This window comes from Pagrus pagrus (genome assembly GCF_965226575.1).
Source record: "Pagrus pagrus genome assembly, chromosome: 19".
NCBI classification, from domain to species: Eukaryota; Metazoa; Chordata; class Actinopteri; order Spariformes; family Sparidae; genus Pagrus; species Pagrus pagrus.
The window spans coordinates 5,839,186-5,858,377 of NC_140203.1; the positions used below are offsets into that span (position 1 = coordinate 5,839,186).

General features: G+C 41.8%; 2 protein-coding genes across 2 annotated transcripts; both read left to right on the forward strand.

Annotated features, from left to right (window-relative positions):
- The first annotated feature begins 679 nt into the window (after window positions 1–679).
- fbp1b (fructose-1,6-bisphosphatase 1b) lies at window positions 680–3,413 on the forward strand. Its single transcript, XM_084382817.1, has 8 exons — window positions 680–893; window positions 1,357–1,519; window positions 1,649–1,741; window positions 2,134–2,274; window positions 2,388–2,525; window positions 2,667–2,786; window positions 2,903–3,092; window positions 3,202–3,413. Exons 1-7 carry the CDS (start codon window positions 724–726, stop codon window positions 3,089–3,091), a joined length of 1,014 nt encoding a protein of 337 aa, XP_084238943.1. The 5' UTR covers window positions 680–723; the 3' UTR covers window position 3,092; window positions 3,202–3,413.
- A 12,026-nt stretch (window positions 3,414–15,439) lies between these two features.
- LOC311274984 (growth arrest-specific protein 1-like) lies at window positions 15,440–17,498 on the forward strand. The gene has a single exon (XM_084383123.1). It carries the CDS (start codon window positions 15,843–15,845, stop codon window positions 16,617–16,619), a length of 777 nt encoding a protein of 258 aa, XP_084239249.1. The 5' UTR covers window positions 15,440–15,842; the 3' UTR covers window positions 16,620–17,498.
- The last annotated feature ends 1,694 nt before the right edge of the window (window positions 17,499–19,192 follow it).

Below are 19,192 nucleotides of genomic sequence, written 5' to 3' on the forward strand. Positions count from 1 at the left end.
TACAGTTTTACTCGCATCTGCATCCTGATAACATTCATAGCCTGATTTATAGAACATTTTATTCCTAAAAACATGCTGAAAATTGATTTTCTTTTTTTTTTATGGCTGTTTTTTGTTTTGTTTATGGAGCGATAAAAAAAGATATGTCTAAAATGATCTCAGTAAAAACCTTTGATTCTAATAACTGAACAAAATGACTTGTTATACAAAAAAATAATTAAAATAATTGTCTTAATGTAAGTAATCAACCGGGGGAGTTTCATGGTCATATCTGTTAGTCACCTTCCCTTAAATAAGCAAAGTAAAACTCTCAAAACTAAACAAATTGAACTTGTTTAGTGAATGTAGTGTTGTATAAACATTATTTCTGTGTAAGGCTTTTGGAATAATGATGCACTTCTGCACCATGAACACTAACAAACAAGATCCAAATGTGTTGCATAAACACATGATCTCAAATCAAAGTGAGCAGGGATTGAATCAGGAGAAAGCCATTGTTGCGTTGAAACAAAACAAACGCTCACTATCTCTGAACTTTGCTCTTTCACCGAAGTGATCAAACCAACCCCTCACTGTGACAGAGGAGACTTTTGATTGGTTAGGGGCGTTGCACACCCCCGTCCCTTCCCCTAACCCTGTTCTAGAGTCCACTTTTTAACTTTGGTGCCATGCTCACCTGCTTCACTTGAGGCTTTAGGTCCCAGTCCCACACCTGACAGCAAAATGTCTGACAGAGGAGCCTTCGATACCGACGTGCTGACCCTCACCAGGTTCGTCCTGGAGGAGGGCAGGAAGGCCCATGGAACCGGTGAGCTGACCAACCTGCTCAACTCCATCTGCACAGCTGTGAAAGCCATCTCGACAGCTGTCAGGAAGGCTGGGATCGCTAACCTGTGAGTTTCTTTCTTTTAAATGGTGGGAATAATCGAGGAAACATGCATGCTGCTGAATATCAACGTGAATACAAGTACTTCTAACTGTCATTGGACAGATTAATAAGGGGGAGGTACAGTGTGCACTCTTTTAGGTTGTCGAGTCATTTAAATGTGTTTGAAAAGGGAAGTAATATCTGGGTTTAGTGGTTTAAGCTGCCTGCAACATGGCATGAGAATCTGTAAGCAGTTTTAACTCGGGCCCCTGGTCAAAGGTAAACTCTGCACATGTTGTGCACAGTCTCCCAGGGCAGAGGTCAAGAAGATAATGTTCTCACTGGTTTAACAGAAATAATAACAAACATTTTGGGACAAAAACAAGCTTATTAAGGAACACTTGTGTTTTAAAATGACATCAGAATGGATAGATTTACTCATATTTTAATCACTTTATTCACTATTATTCTTTGTCCTCTCTCTGAAGATATGGCATTGCTGGAAGCACCAACGTGACGGGGGACCAGGTGAAGAAACTGGACATCCTGTCCAACGACCTGGTCATCAACATGTTGAAGTCCTCGTTCTCCTCCTGTGTGCTGGTGTCAGAGGAGGATGAGAAGGCCATCATTGTGGAACCAGACAAGCAGGTACTTACATCTGCGCAGTGTATACAAGCATGTCTGTACAAATATTTTTTCCTTTATGTTATAGATTTTCTTTTTCTTTTTTTGTACTATTGTGACACTGACAAAAAACTATTTATTGCCACCTGACAGGGAAAATACATTGTGTGCTTTGATCCGCTGGACGGTTCCTCGAACATCGACTGCCTCGTCTCCATTGGAACAATTTTCGCCATCTACAAAAAGGTTTGTCAATGTTTTTCTGTTGTATATGGATCATTCCCTGGATTTATTTATTTATTTTGGAGAGCCCTCTCCAAGTCAGCATCTGTAAAATAAAATGCTTTCAGTGGTGGAATGTAACTAAGTATATTTACTCAGGTTATGTATTTGAGACTTTATTCTCATATATTTCCAAGAACTCCTGGTGATGATCTGACATAATGTATAGAGCCAACATGTTCACTAACTACTGTAGATAAAATATTGGCTTTTTAAAGGTCCAAGGGTACCTGGGCCCTGAATTCATAAAAAGACCTCATATGTTTACATCGTCCGTTACTGTCAATATTCATATTGGTTTCCACAATGTTTCTCAATGATTTTGTGATATTTGACATACTTGTGTTGCTCCACAGACCACAGACGGTGAACCATGTGAGAAGGATGCTCTGCAGCCTGGAAGAAACATCGTGGCGGCTGGTTACGCTCTGTACGGCAGCGCCACCATGATGGTCCTCTCCACTGGCCAGGGAGTCAACTGCTTCATGCTCGACCCCGTAAGACCAAAGCTGTACTGTAACACATGACAACAAAACTGTCACTTAATTATATCTTCAGAATAATGTTGTTTTGTTACTATGATTTCCTTACTATGACATTTCTTCTGCAGGCAATCGGTGAGTTCATCTTGGTGGACCGAGATGTGAAGATAAAGAAAAAGGGAAAAATCTACAGTTTGAATGAGGGATACGCACAGCATTTTTATCCAGACGTGACAGAATACCTACAAAAGAAGAAATTCCCAGAGGTAATAGAAATAAGTGAAATGCATTATAAGGAACAGTGGCCATTGACCATTATTGCTATTTATACAAAAAATGTGGGATTCTGAGTATGAAAGGGAAATACTGACTGATACATTCAACATTTCATTTTTGTGTGTTTCTAGGATGGTTCTGCTCCATATGGCAGCCGCTACGTCGGGTCAATGGTAGCTGATGTTCACCGTACTTTGGTGTATGGAGGAATCTTTTTATACCCCGCTAACGTCAAGAGTCCTAAGGGCAAGGTGAGTGAATGGAGTCAATTCAGATCATTTATAACAAGCGGCAATAAAATCCACAATTTGTCGGACACATATATTTTCCCATCAAGTCACTCCTATTTCTACCTCTTATTTCTTAGCTGAGACTGTTGTATGAATGCAACCCCATGGCCTACATCATGGAGCAGGCAGGAGGCATGGCCACCACAGGATCCATGAATGTTCTGGACATCCAGCCCACCAGCATCCACGAGCGAGTTCCCGTTGTCCTGGGATCTCCTGATGACGTGCAGGAGTATCTTTCTATCTGTAAAAAGCTTAAAAAATGAGGTATTCAGGTTTTTCTTTATGTATCAACCTTACACGGGGCTGTATACAACAGGCACTAATCAACAAACTGTCTGGGATAATACATCATTTTATGTTTTTTAACCTACAGCAGGACTAACGGGCACAATCAAGAGGCTCAATCAAGACATTCATTGTTAGCTGCTTTCTACTCACTCCTTCAGCTGCACTGATGAAGGAACCAGGAACCTCACTGGGCCTGAGAAGTCTGCCTCACACCATGCTAATGCCATCATGTTGGTGTAAGTGTTATTTGTAGAGACTTTCCCTGTGTTTTTTAAAATAAAGACAACTGAAAACATGCTTGTTTTCTTCAGTGAGATACAAAAGTCCTGCATGCACATATGGGCTGGACGTATATGTGAGGACAAAGGGCAGTAATAATAATATAATGATTAATGATTAATTTATAGAGCGCTTTTCAAAAGACATGTTCAAAAGTGCTTCACAAAGGCAGCAATATGAAAAAACATGAAAAGCCCTCTAGGTGGAGCAACATGGTGGACTCCACTGAAGAAGACCTGCTCTCCCAGCAGACACAAAATGGCTCATCTGTTAATTAACGGGGGCACTGACTCATGCAACCTGATTTCCTCACACTGGGGGCCTCAGTGAGGCTGTACGTGCCACAGCCGTCAGCTGAATGTAAACATCTACAACATTTTGTGCAATTTAGCGCCCCGCACAGTGCCTGCAATCCCAGGTCTGTAACAATTTGTCAGATGTAATGTAGGTGCAAACTACAAACAAAACTCATTACATCATTATAATGTTATGTGTTGTGATCCGACCCTCTCACTGAAGTTACATAGTGCAGAAACAAGTGATAGTGGGGCGGAGGGGCTGAGACAGAGACATCATTCACCCTATTACAAGACACTGTACCATCATTATACGTCATCATGTATTGTATGGAAAAAGAAAAGAAGCTACATAATGTTGAATTTAACTGAATCTTGTTTGCTGATTTTCCTAACCCAGAAGTAGCAGCAGCAACATCATGAAATGCATCGTTACTTTGGATTTCTGCATTCTGGATGATGTAAAGACACAACTCAACAATATATGTAACAAAGACCTAGTCGTTTTTAGACATTTTATTGTAAAATTTCTACATGTTATTTTCTGTCTGGATCAAAACGGTGGTGATTACATGTCACTGACAGTCTGCAGGATCCTTTAATCCCCTCTCAGTAAAGCCTTGTGTAAGAATTAGATTTTTACAGATTGGACAGAAGTAAAAACACCAAACCAAACATTTGCTCCTCTTCCAGCTGAAAAATACTGTGTCATTTCATTGAGCAGCTGCCCAAATTGCTTTTGAAAGCAACAAGCCTAATAGAGCACTCTGGGCTGAGGTAGAACAGGATGTTTACACTCACATTCACACCTAAAAGCTGCCAAGTACACAGTCTTTCACCTTTTTTTTTACTCGGATTCAACCTGCCTGTGTCCAACCGGCTTGCTGATTCTCCCGTTTCTAAGAATGAACAATGCTTTCATTTCATATTCCTGCCATGAAAGCTGAGAGCAGCTCTTTTTTGTTTGGACATAATGGGTTTTTGGGATGCAAGCCCAGACATCTCCGAACAAGTAAAAGGACATCATTGTTATGCGTAACCATAAATCTATAACAGTAAGAGTTGTTCTATTGTTGAGAAAGTCCTGTGTCAGCTTTCTCTTCAGATGTTTTCTGTTTCTTCATGTGGTTGATGACTTATTCTATAATTTAATGCTTTAGAGAAATAGTTTAACATCTTGGGAAATCTGCTTATTTACATTTTTGCCAAGAGTTACATGAGAAGATGAATACGACTCACATGTCTGTGCTGTGGATATGAAACTAGGCCAGTTAGCTTAGCATTACGACTGTAAAAAAAGGGGGACACAGCTATCCTGGCTGTGTCTGTAGGAGGTAAAATCATCCTACCAGTACCTACAAGCTCATTAATCAACATGTTATGTCTTATTTGTTCAATCCTCACGAAACCAGTCATGTGAACCAAAGTCAACAGAGCCAGACTAGCTGTTTCCCCCAGCTACAGTCTTAATGCAGACAAATATGAGAGTTGAAGGGATCCTCTCCCAAAATATGTTCTTTTAATCAGATACGACATAAAGTTAGACAGACAGAACAACATCTTCCTGAAAACTTTTTCGTCCACGTCTATTAACAACTTTCATTTCTTCCTCGTTAGCCTCAAATGATTTCTGGCATCGGCAGCACGCCCTGACGGGCCTTGGTTGAGCCAGAAATGTTTCAGCTTTGCCACTTCACTAATGAGCCATAAAGACTCACTGAGAACAGCAAAAAGATCCAACAGTATGCCAACACAAAAGCCTCATTCAATCAATCAAGTTTATTTAGGAAAGCAGTCATTATGGTCCGTGGAACCAAGTCAGCAAACACAGTCTGTATCTTTCCCAATACTGTAGTGTAGCTTCCAACAAGGGAAATAAAAATACATTAAAAGTTTGATATGAAACTTAATGAGCTTATAATAACATTACAGCACAATAATAACACAGTTGTGTGGATGAATGGCTGTAGATGTCGCTCGGAAACTTGGCACCAAAGTGCAAAAGCTCCACCGAGCGGCGCGATGGAATTTTTATTGCCTTTTTTAAACTCGCGTCTTGACAATTTGAAGCCTCTTAATGTGAGAATATTGTATGTGTGAGTCATCTGAGAGTTAAATGATGTGAATTGATAGCAGATGGTCGATCAGAGACGGAAAGCTCCGCGCTTTCGAAAGAACTCCTTTGTATATATAGAGGACACAGAATAATTTATGCAGCTCCAGAGTGCTGGATGGAATCCATACTGTCTGGTATTCGCTAAACTTCAACCACTTCCTCTTTTCTCATGTGTGTTTGTCAGCCTCAGCATTCAAGGGCCTCGGTGCCCACGAGACACACAGACTCTTACACATTACAGGCACACTTGTTTATTTCGATTTTGTTCTGACTGTGTATGATTATAGGTTACTGAGTCAATATTTAGATTTTGCAGGAAAAGCAAAACCCAGGCTGTTTATGTTCCCCTCGCTACTGTGTGTGGTGTGCGTGTGTGTCCCGTCTGTACGTGTGTGTGCTCATGTATGAAGGACGTGATGGGACGACGCATCTCCAGCGAAATTGCAGAATAGCCTTCAGCAGCATCGCTGTGCTTCCTCAGTCAAAAACACAACGATGTCAAGTTGAGATTATACGACAGGCTTGAAACTACAGCAGCTCTATACAACAGGAATATTATAATAAAAATCCTGTTGTCATGGCTACCTCTGCCAACTGCCTCATTAATAATTAAATGCAAAACAATGTGTCACATCTCTGCCTTCTTGCTGTTTAATTGAAACACCCCTTTACCCAATACTTTCTGCCTAACCATGACAGGTCAGTACCTGTTGTTTTCTCTTGTAGCCCTTCACTGTCTGATTGATATCCAGCCCCGTGTCCAGACAGGCTCTGTTTACTCTACACTCTGATGAAGAGTGTTATAGCGGTGCGTCTGTGGTGTGTCAGTGCAGCTGACAGCTTTCTCAATCAACAACCTCCATCCTCTCTGCAGCCCGTCTCCGTTCTGCTGGAGCTGGATGGCAATGAACATCACAATGACAATAGACCCTCTATGCAGAAACAAAGGAAAAATATTCTGTGTTCATTTGCATCGGTGTTCATGAAATTCGGTGTCCTGTGAGGAACTACTGGCAGCTGTGGATGTGCTTTAGCTGTAACGACCATTGAGAGAAGTGACTGCTCATTTGAAATCAACAATGTTGGCTCCTGAAGAGGTTAGCGTAGATGCTGCTTTGGATCTGTTATGTCAGCACTGGAGAGTATATTTAATTGAAGGAAGAGCAAATAATGACACCGAAGGCCCGTGGCTCCTCTCCTGACTGGCTTTGGCAAGAGTTTAATGATCCAAGGAAGACTTTCACAATCATTCAGTGTAAAAAATCATCTGGCGTGTCAGGTTAGCTCCTTGATGAATTGTAAGAACTCTGAGGATCCCTAAACGTTTCTACTAGCACCATCATCAGGTAAAAAGTTAGATGGAGAACATGGTTGTCATGTTTGGCTGTAATCGACTGCAAGTCACAAGTCGGCATTCTTCCGAGTCCGTATTCCCGACTTCCAATCTAAATTGTCTCAGCGCGTCTGCTCTGGAAAACATGGACGCCGGCACCAAACGGATGTTTATAGGGCAAGTCTGTGAACTTCACAGGCAACTACAAGAGCTGATTTAACAGATTAGCACACTAAAAAAAGAAAGGAGGAGTAGGCACAGCCTGCTCGCAAAGACGTCATTCAAACATGTATGAAACAGCACTTTTCCCAACATATCCCCTATATAAAGTAAGAAGTGAAAGTTTAAAAAGGCAGGCTCGGATTGATCTCACTCGAGTTTCCAACTTGGGTTTCCAACTTAGATGGTTGTTTCATCGCAGGTTTGAGAGGAAAAGAGGGGAAACAGAGATGGGGAAGGACACGCAATGAAGTTCCCCAACCGGACACAAACTGGGGATGTTGCAGTTCAATGTCAAACCTCTCAGCCAATGTGCCAACAAGCAGGTATTCTCAGGTGGTCAACCTATGTTCACCTGCCTGACTGAGTGAACCATATTCCTTTTACAAACAGTTATTTCTGGTGAGACATTTCCAACTAACTAACTCTTTCGAGACAAATGAATGTTTTAGTTTTGTCCTAAGCTCACATGGTCAAACAGAAGATCGGAATGAATGAAAGGTAAGTAGCACAATCCATGAAATGCCCCCATCCTTACAGTAGCTGATGAAAAGGTGAAAGCTATATCTATATATCTGTTCTGCCCGTGACTTCCACACAATTCTCTGTCAGATTGCAAACAAACAAAAAAGATTTTGTGGGTTCAGTCATCAGCTACACATTAGTCCTACAATCTCACCTCTTGTTTTATGGGCAGCATGGCTTTTCTCAGCACAGTGACAGTATGCAGACTCAGACACAAACTGACATCTGAGCGACTGCACAACATGAAACATGAAAACCTCCCCCTGACTCTCCGGTTGCACACTCCAAACTTTTTTTGTTACTCTGGAGGAAACTCTTGTCTAAGACTGGAACCAAAACTGATGTAAGTTTATTAAAGCCAAGTTGGATCTGCATTACTGCAGTTTAGAGGGGAAAGATGTGAAATGTTTTGTCCAAAGTTATGTTACTAGGCAACATTAATGCTGACAGTGCACTGAGTTGGCCCAGTAAACTTCTCTGCAGTTTTACCTTTGATAGCAGATTTTATTAAATTTCAATCATGTATATGAGGCCCCTGTAAAACATGTTCTGTGTTTTAATGGTGCAATATGAATACACTTGCCAACGTCTAATATAAGTGTAATAATGTAAGTTTAAATTTTAGTAAAATATTAATAATAAAATCATTTAAAAAAATGAATAATGGAAGTGTAAAAATAATAATTGGATATGAAATAAAGAATTTAAATAAAAATGAATAAAAAAAATAGAATAAGAAAAATAAAATAAGTGTAATAATATAAGTTTAAAATAAAATATGAAAAAATAAATCATATTAGTAATAATAATAATAATAATAATAATAATGTAAGTGTAAAATAATCAAAGATATAACATGAATATTTAAAATATAATAAAATAATAGAATAATAAAAGCAGAATAACTGTAAAATAATGTGTCTCATCTCTGCAACATAGCTGGCAATGGATGAGCACAAAGTAATTCAGGACAAACTACTATCAACTACAAGCGTGTGTGTGAATGATTCCTGAAACCTGCGAGAAAGGTTCAATTTCAGCAGTAACCATGGCGGTTCTGAGTTTTTGACTACTAACGTTGGGGGAAAAGTCCACTAAGATCATCTTGATTTATTCTACGGTGTCATGGATAGGGACAGTGGGAGCAGACCACCGCTGTGCTGCGCCTCACAAAGGCTGGTGTGTTTGGATTAAAAGCCTGCATGTGGTTACTGTCACTGAAGACAGCCTCATCTGAGCTCCGACCACCAGACTCTTCATAAGCTTGGAGTCAGCGTTTCTTCTTCTGCTTTTGTGTGCGTTAAAGTTTAGAAACAATAACTAATGTAGTGAGGAAGGAATCTGGCCACTAAATCACACAGAAACAAAAATATAGTATATTAAAGGATGCTGTTGGGCATAATCTCATTTATCTATTTTTGCATGAGGGATGTGTCACTCTTCCATTGTTATACTGCTCTGCAGATGTTGTATATCTTAAGCTGCTTTCATACTGCGCTGGAATGAGATGCGCCTTTGCCATTATGTTGACACTCATTGAAATGTCAAAAATCAGCCCCCTCATTTCCTGTGTGTAACCTGAAGACTCCTGAGGCCGCCAGAGAGCGAAGATGGCCCAGGCAATTCGAGCAGCGTCTTCACTGCTGCTCAAACATTGTGATTACTCGGGCAAATGTCAGGGAAGCCCAGGGTCACTTCTCATTTTCTGTCCCCAGAAACAGCAGCTACGCCTTAAAAATGGAGCTCAAAATGTGCCCCGCGCTGGCAGGAAGCCAGACAGACAGAGTCACAGAATGTGCCATGGAAATGAAAAACTGGCAATCATGCAATCTGCTTCTCCATCTCTGTTGCGAGAATGTACTGTGTGTGTACGTGCACGCAGAGTAATAATCTCAATGACCCCTTCGAGCCCTGACTATAGTGGATGAAAAATAACTTCTGTCTATGTCGTGCTACTTGAGGGCTTAAAGGAATAGTACACCTAACCCTACTTATATTGAACAAATGAGGTGGCTGTTTTCCATTTCCAGGCTTTCTGCTAAGCTAAGCGGCCGCTAGCCATGGCGATGTATTAAACACACTTGTATTAAACAAATGGGGTAGCTGTTCGCCCATCTTTCCAGTCGCTTTGCTAAGCTAACCTAAAGCTAGCTGCAGCCATTTATTTAACATGCATGAGAGCGGCCTCGATCTTCTCATTTAGCTAACTTTCCGCCAGAGAGCAAATAAGCGTTTCCCATTACGTCAAGCTCAGACCTAAAGCAAATGACAGAATCCATGAACTGCAGTCCTTTATTTTAGATCCAAGTTCTGGTGACTCAGAGGGATTACAAAATGACTAAAATATTGCAAGGACTGTGTGCTAATAATGACCAAATCCATTTCCTATGGCAGGAAACCCTAACGCTAAACATGTGGTTGGCGTAACTAGTGATTACACCGTCGCATGAAGATTGATTGGGGCCGCGGCAATAATGGCTGCGCCTGATTCTGTCTTTATTCATGCTCATCAACATAGTGTAGGTCGGATTGAATCACGTTCAAAGTATTTGACGAAGGAGCCTCCTGAGTGTAGGCCTTGATATCTACATTTCTTTCTCAGTAAATCAAAAGCCAGCTATTCAACACGTAAGGTGTACTTCCTCTTTCTCTCCTTAGCTCTTGCGATGTGGATGATGGGTATTAATTTTCCTCCTTTCAGCTTACTTGTTACAGTCTTGATCTAGTGAACAATGACTACTCTGTGTTGAGGTCGTGGCGGCATATCTGTCCCTGAGGAGCTATTTCCTCTCGAACAGAAACGTGATCAGAGTTAAGAGAGAAGGGATTATGTTTAAAACAAAAACTAAAACCCCTGTCTGACTCAGAGTCTCTTTTTTCTCCTGTAACAGCTACACGCTTCCTTTTCAAGACGCAGATACCCTCACTTGTATTACCTCAGGCTTTATTATCTTCCCCTCTTTGTACTGAAGAGAAATGGCGCCGTTATCTTATCATTTCCTGACCAGTGTCACTTAATATCTACACACTGCAAGCCTAAGCAACCCTGACGTTTCTATTGTTCCTTATAACACAGATTTTTACTGCAGGTGTCATTAATCTACACCAGCACGCACTATCAATTTCCCTCCTTTGTGATGGCAAATCCAGCGTCTCTGGCTGGAGTTTAACTCTCTGTCCCGATCTGTTTAACAGCCCCATCTGCTTTCCTGCAAAAATCCTTCAGTGAAACAATAACAACCAGAACATGAATCTTTTTGTAACGTTATCCAGCTTTCCTCCGTGTGATGGTGGAGATCTGTTCCATGAAACAAACCAACGCAACACATCAACTGTCTATCATACGGCGCTCCACGCTTTGAGCTTTGACGACTGTAACTTCCAGAGTATTTTTGGCTGCTTTACTGCAAGGTTGACCCTCGTTTGACCCTGTGCTGCTGTTCTTTCCTGCGAGTTCAAAGTCAAAGCCTTTTCCTGCCGTGCAGCGTGGCTTCCCCCAGAGAGATGCACTTAGTCTCAGAACATGTGGTACCATCTTGAAACATCTCTGATGTGATAAAAATACAGGGCGTGCTGGAGTCTGGAGGGGCAGCACAGACCGAGAAAATTATGGTGGTGAGCTAAATGCTAATGTTTATGTCACTTATTTGGTAATTTGGTCATAATTGAAAGTATGAGGCGAATGCAACTTGACTCAGTACCCAGAATAAACGTTGGCAATGTATGTTTCTGCAAAACATGGATATGATTTTCAATTTTCTGCGCTCGTGGGGTTAGGAAAGGATCATGTTTTGGCTCATCTGATTCTGTCACCGAAAAGACAAATGAATATTGTTGTCATGTCTTGCTAAAAAAATCTGGTTTCGGGCAGCACATTTTCCTGATGGCTCATCAAAAACGTCCAGTTTTGTTGCCAATGACATGGCTGGAAAATGTCCTGACGTTTTGTTAAAAATTCCCAGTGGTTTCGTGCTTTGAAATGTTGGAACCCTGTCTTGAACAGTGGTCATTGGCTTGGCAGCCTTCTTACTGTAACATCATACCATCCGATACACCTCCAGACATGAATGTTAGCTCATATACATGTAGTAGAATTCATCCTCTTGTTAGTTGTTGATACATTTCACAAAAAATCAAATATGTCGCAAACGTCACAGGATCACAAAAATCATTAGGATTCATCCTCTGGGGATCATGAATTTACTAAACTTCACGCCAATCCATCCAGGAGGTGTTGACCGACAGAATAACCATCTGCTGCTGCTAGTGTAGCTAAAATCGCCCTGATTCAGGTGATTTAATCTCTTCTGTCTGATCATTTAGGTGCATACCAGAAAACAACACCGCTGCAGCGCCGTGTTGTTGACCAGATTCAAGATGACACTTCAACTGCATATTCATGCCATGACTGGACCGAGCCGACAGAAAGTTATTTTCTTGTTTTCACCAAAAGCACATGAATCCTGCCCTTTCATGTGAAAAGAATGAAGGAAAAATATCAACATATCGAAGACAGACATCTGAGAATTTTCCATGAGACGCAGCGAAATGAAAAAATGCAGGCAGAAAAAACACTTGGCAGCTTTTTAATATTGACTCCTTTCCCTCCCTCCCTCCCTCCCTCTCTGCCTCTCTCTGCCTCTCTCTGCCTCTCTCTCGGCTTGGAAGCACTTGAATACAAAGTTCAGTGAATTGTTCTGGCATAGCAGCTTGTGTGTAATGACTTCTGACAGCAGTGGAGACAAACTGAAGAGCATGTCTGTCTCTGCATGAGTATTTACAAATCTACTCTCGGGAACCGCATTCCAATTCTGGAAACACTATTATATGCAAGTCGCCATGAACAACCGCATGTTGAGGATGCATATCCGGAGGTGCTCGTTTGAAATAAGTGGAGGACGGGACTGCAAAGGAGACCGGCCTCATATTTCCCCTCAGTAGTTTGGTGTAAAAGTAAAGAATCTAAGTGATGTATTGGTGTAATTTAAGAGGTACAGTTTGGGGGGAGAGCAGCTGCCTGCTCCATCATACAGAGCCGCTGGCTCAACTGAATCTGGCCGTTGTTCTTATCTGGCCGCCATCCAACACTGATGGGATTTTGGTTCTGCTCTGCATTATGAACTCCTTCTTAAAAGTGAAATGCAAGCGTGGTCAGCGTGTGATCTTTCAACCCACCCGCCAGAATAAATGTTGGCAGTTCTGCAAACCGCGGATATGTTGAAACTTTACATTTCTTTATGTTGCAGCGGTACATTTCTTTAGGTTCAATTTTTGATTTTATGTTGTGACAACTCCGTGCTTATGGTCTGGTTAGGATTAGGCACAAAAACCACTTGGTTAGGGATCGGAAAGGATCATGTTTTGGCTTAAAATGCCTGGTTTTGGCACCTCAAACACATCAGGAGATGCCCTGACATCTTGTATAGATAGTCGTGTCAAGTATCCACTGGTCTCACACTTACAGATGTTCAGACACAGTCTTGAACAGGGGTCACTGGCTTGCAAGGCTTCTCGACTAGCTGTAACTTCACAGCCATCCCCTCTGCCTCGAGACATGAAAGTCAGCTCGTACATGTAAGCTGATATAATACGATATGTATGCCCACATTTCATTCTGGCTTCGGGGCTGCTTCCTTAGTTTGTTCCCAGTTGTTGAAAAGAAAGCTTCATTCTGGAGTGTGTGTGCAAAAATTAGAGGTACCCAAACTTTACACAAAAGCGAGAAAAAAAAAAATGTTGACTACTTTTCAAAAGTGGCCCAAATCCATCTCTGTTGTGAGCCAACTTTGACCATAGCGGTCTTGGCTGACGTCAGGTTCCTTATGTTGTTTAACGGCGACCCTTGAGCAGTTCACCAGTTGGGCTCCACTTTGATGTTGCTTCAAATTGAGTCTGCAGTCATCCTGTTGCTCTGGTATGCCAGCTGGAAGAGGTGGAAGGGGGTGTTTGGGTTGTTTGGCGACGAAACTCTTCTGCTCTCGTCTTGACTCCTCTCTAATCTCTCTAATTGGAATCGAGGGGTCTTAGCATCCCCCGAGAGCTGCCAGATCTCTGTGGTCATAGCGTGGTGATGTGACGGGGTCAGAAGAACAGAGTTATTCGAGTGACTGACTGGTTTTCTTTTACTACACTTTGTTCTCTTGACCTCAAGACCCCGACGGATCCATTCTGTTTTTGTTCCTACTGGCTTCATGCTTCATGTTTGTTTACTTGGTGTGAGTCTGCAGTAGATACTCCTCTTCACACTCTTTGTCTTGCTAAGTGTTATTGTAAGGAAATAGGGAATACCCTCCACCAAAAGGTAAAGTGGTGGCTGTTGAGGATTTCACACCGCTGCTTGCTTACGCTTGCACAGAATAGGCAGTAAAAACACCAAATGTGTATCTGGGAATCACAGTTCTTAAAACCTCTAAGCTGTCACGTCTTTATTGGTGTGTGCAAATGTGTCAGTGCAGCGTTCACGGGTATGTATCATAGCTATGCAAGCGAGGCTTGTTATGTTTCATGGTGGAAAGTGTAAGACAGGAGCTCCACATGTGTTATAACAGCTGTCGTTTCTCCCTGCGGGGAGGCAACACGGTCCCAGTGTTTTCCAAAGAAACTGTGCCTCATTACATGTGGGTCTCGTTGCAGGGACGAGCAATTATTCAAGAATCAGACCACAGCAGTTGAACGATAAATCATTTGAAAATCCAAATTTTGCAGCAGTGTAGTTGAAAGCGTGAGATTTATGGACTACAGCAAACACCGCTCATGATATTTATCTAAAAACAGCCTTTAGATTAGATTGTCAATACAGATCTAGAAGGTTTAGGCTGAAAATACATCAGCTCATTCACTAAAAATAACACCAGACACATTTTTCTCACAACAGACCTGCCATAGATTTACCCCCGTTTTTTTATTACATCATCCTCTCAAATCATATCGGCTTTTTCTCATTTAAAACAATTTTTGGATACTTTCAGGCAGACCCGCCCGCAGAAATTGCTGCACGGGCCTCCCATAAATTTAGAAAATGTAAAAAACATTACATTATTTGCACCCTCTTTTACTTCTCCTTTCTTTTCTGGCATCACAGTTCACTCCAACATTAGCTGGTGGTTAGATCTAACAAGTACATTTCTCAGGTAATGCATCCAGCCGCCCGCAGTGCAACGTGATACTTTGATGTTGCGTACTAAAAAAATGACTCATACCATTTTCAGAGAGGGAGTTTTATTATGAAACATAAAATCAGATACTCAGATAAAACACAGAGATAAGACAAAGTATAAAAGATTAAGACTATCTATCTATTTTTACCACCATATAGCCACATAAAAATAATAATAACTGTGATCTCATACAACACAAATGACCCAATATATATCCTCATAATGAGGTAATGAGCAGAAAGTTTCTTTTACCACACTTTAAAAACAGTAGCATGCGTCACTGCCAAGCGGTGACGACAGAATCACAGCAGTTTATCGGACCAATCGGAGGCGGCTGTTGCAGTAACCTAATCAGCCCATCAGCACACAGCCCTCATCACAGAGCTGCTGCTGGCTGAGTGGATGCTGGCGGGGAGCGGATGAGTGAGTTCAGGAACGAGGATATATCGCGTTACAATCAGGAGAAATCAGGAAACTAGTCTTTAATGCGGATTGCTCAAAGGTAACCCAAACTTTTACCTCGTCTGCGCGCGTGCTGAACGAGCGATACATGAGCACGTAAAGCCTGCAAACACGAAGTGGGACTTTGGAGAGCTGGGAAAGTTTTGGACGCACGTTGAAACTTTCTACATCCCAACATGATCGGCTCGTTAATGACACCCTTGATGAGCTGTGGCATATTTTCTGGCGCCTCGCTGACTTCGAGTCCCCATCCTGGTTTAACGTGGTTTTGACGCAGCTTGGAGGAATCCCAGAAGCCCCGATGAAGTCTCACATTTTTAAGATTCATTCTCCCTGGAAATGGCAAGCCGTGCCATATTGATGGAGCGGGCAGCGGTTCTGATAAGCAGCGTATTGATCCTAATCATCGGCTTATGTGTCGGATCTCCTAACCACAGTCGTCGGCTGGTCTGCTGGAAAGCCATCCTGAAGTGCCACGGAGAGCCGGAGTGCCATTACGCGTACGATCAGTACCTTTACGCCTGCGCTTCTGTCATCAATGGGGCCCGTAAGAAGTGTCCCAGCCACTGCATATCCTCTCTCATTCAGCTCAACCTAACCCAAAGCGGCCCGGCTCTGGAGGACTGCGACTGCGCCGCGGACCCGGTGTGCAGGGGCACCAAACAAGCCATCGAGCCGTGCCTGCCGCGGACCCGCACCATGGGCTGCACCGAGGCCCGGCGGCAGTGCGAGGCGGACATGCCTTGCAGCTCTGCCATGAAGGATTACTTATTCCACTGCAGGAAACTTTTCGGAGGGGAGAGGTGCTCGGACGGGTGCCGCAAGGTGATCGCCAACATGCGCTCCATCCCGAAAGCGCAACAGCTGGACACTTGCGTGTGTGACGGCACGGAGAGGAACATTTGCGAGTTTCTGAAAGTCAGCATGAAGACTTTCTGCTCTGATGCCAGCGATAGGTTCGCGGGAAGCGGCTTCTCGGACTCCGAGGACGATCTTGATGACTATAACGAGCCGCCGGAGGATTATCTGTACGTGGACAACTCGAGTGACTCCAAACCTGGTCAGACTGTGCTAAATGTCCTGACCACCATTTTGGTTTTAACCAGATTAATCTGAAGAAACTGCTGCCATGAACACCAGAAATCCACTCACCAGCCATTCTGGACAATTCAGCCCTAAAGATCGGCACAAATTCATACAATTCAGGACATTTGCTGTTTGTTAATCACGTCACAAGCTTTGCAAATGACAGTGTGTGTATCAGAACAATAGTTATGTGTCAGTTACACCTTCAGAAATGTTCAGATCATGCTGAAGGAGCCTATATAAAGATAAATTGTACAGTATATTGTATAAACTTGTTTTTCTCAAAGTATTTGTTTATGAGATGAGATTTGCACTGTATGAATAGGTGAGTCACACTATTTTACTGCATTATGACCACAGAGGAAGGAGAAATGTTTTGTCTAAAAGTGCCTACAAGTTGTTTTTTTTTTTTTTTTTTTATTCACCATGATGTGACCATATCAGAGGCCTGCTGTGAAAGCACAGCAGTTTTCTTTCACCAGCCCTGCAGAGACTTTTTCCACAACCCCTTCATTAGAGAAACCAAAGTTGACGTTGAAGCCGCTGTAATGTGTCTTAACTCCCACGGCCAGATACCTGCAGCGAGAAGCTCTCAAAGAGCGAAACACTTGACTTTGTAAACATGGATGTTTGCCCAAGGTATCAGGCGTTAACTCTGGAAAAACTGTTCAAACAGACGAGAGAAAGGTAAACTCCTCCTCTCGGGGATTTGCAGCACAAATGGAGCAAAGAGGCGTTGGGTCAGTTTGTTTATCCTCACCACATGTGTTTGTTAGAAGTCTTCAGAAAGACACACTGAGAAAAAAAAAAAAGATGTCTGGGTGAGTGGAGGTATTAAGTGCCCATTATGAACACACTCCTCTGAATGTACATGCACGTGAAATCAATAAATAAGAGTTTTACAATGAGTCGTTGCAACGTTGTGTGGCTCTGTCTCCAACTTTTTGTCTTTTTTGGAAAGATTTAGGCTCCATGAACAGTTAAAAGCAATGTTGAGTCACTTACAGTAATCCCTGTTCTTATTTAGTTTAACCACAGTATGACAAATTAACTGTATGAGGTTAACCTGAATGTGTTTCTACTCAGCAGTGTTGTTAAAAGTCATACTTGAGTAAAAGTAAAGATTAAGTGTCCAGGTATTAGTTTGGGAAAAGTGAAAGTCACCCATACAAATAGTGCAAAAAGTTTCTGAGTAAAGTATCAAAAGTAATTTTCAGGCAATAAATGTATTATAAGTACTTTTAAAAGCCCAATAAAAAGTAGAATATGTATATAAACTGTACAGAATGAGTCGACTGATTACAAAACTGGCCAATTATCACATTCAACATTCAGTGATTATTGGAATTTGTTTTATTTTTAAAAATCTGATTACCCATATAGAAAAGTATCTGAAAATTAACTAGTTTGGCTCAGATGCAGCGATTAACTAGTAACTAAAGTCATCAAACAAATGTAGTGGAGTAAAAAGTACAATATTTGGAGTGGAAGTAAACTGTAATGGAAAAATGGAAATACTCAAGTAAAGTAAGTACCTCAAAACTGTACTTAAGTACAGTGTTTGAGTAAATGTACTCAGTTACATTCCATCACTGGTAGCAAGCAAGTTCCAAGTCCTTTTATCTTTGGCAAGTCAAGTCCCACATCAAGGTCACATTTCCCCAAAAGGTATTACAATGAATTAAATCTGTATTATAATTATTGATTGTCAGAGACATAAATGTAATCAAACAAACTGTAAAAGCTTATTTCAGGTCCACTTTGTCAGAAAGTTGATATTTGAGTCTCAGCACCGACTTGTCAAACACTGACGCTGTGGGATTGTCGGTCAGGTCGGGCACCGTCCCAAAGCCTCAGCGTTTGACGCTTTATTCCCGTCCCATCACTTTTAAAGAGTGAATCACTGACAGCCAGACTAAAAAAAACTGAGCTGAAAACATGAAATGAAAACAGACAAGTCATCTGAGTCATCATGTCTCAAGTCAAGTCCTGAGTCTTTGAATTCCAAGACCAAGTCGGGTCTCAACCCGTTTATTTTCTGTCAAGTCATCAAAACAGTGACTCGGTCACGATGACTGGAGTCCACATCTCTGCTACTACTTAAAGAAGCCATGTATAACAATTTGTAGCAATTTACATGTAGTAATCACTTTTTTATTGGCCATATGTGAGCGGATTGTAACGTGACGGGAAAATTGAGACCTTGCCCGTCTTTCTCGTTTGTCTGTACAAGCCTGTGTTTAAGTTGTTTAATGCTGCTGGACTGTGGATTTCTTTCGGGTCAGATTGTCTGCGACAGTCCAAAGGATGTGATTTTGTGCACGTTCTCGAGTGCCTCGTCTCGGTGCCTCTCTCAGCTACGCTAACAGAGAGCAACGGTGGCTAACTTTATTTTAGAAATGGAGTCTGCGAACACAAAGTACATAAAGGAAATTTGTTTGGGTTGTGATTAAATCAGCTGAACCAATGGATTTTCTGAAAGCATTTCAAACAATTATTCACTGAACGCGCAGTCATTTCCACAACCTAACAGTAGTTTGAATACTTTAATAGGGGCCAGATTTGTTTTGTATGCCGTCGTGCGTGTAAAACATCTGGGAAAA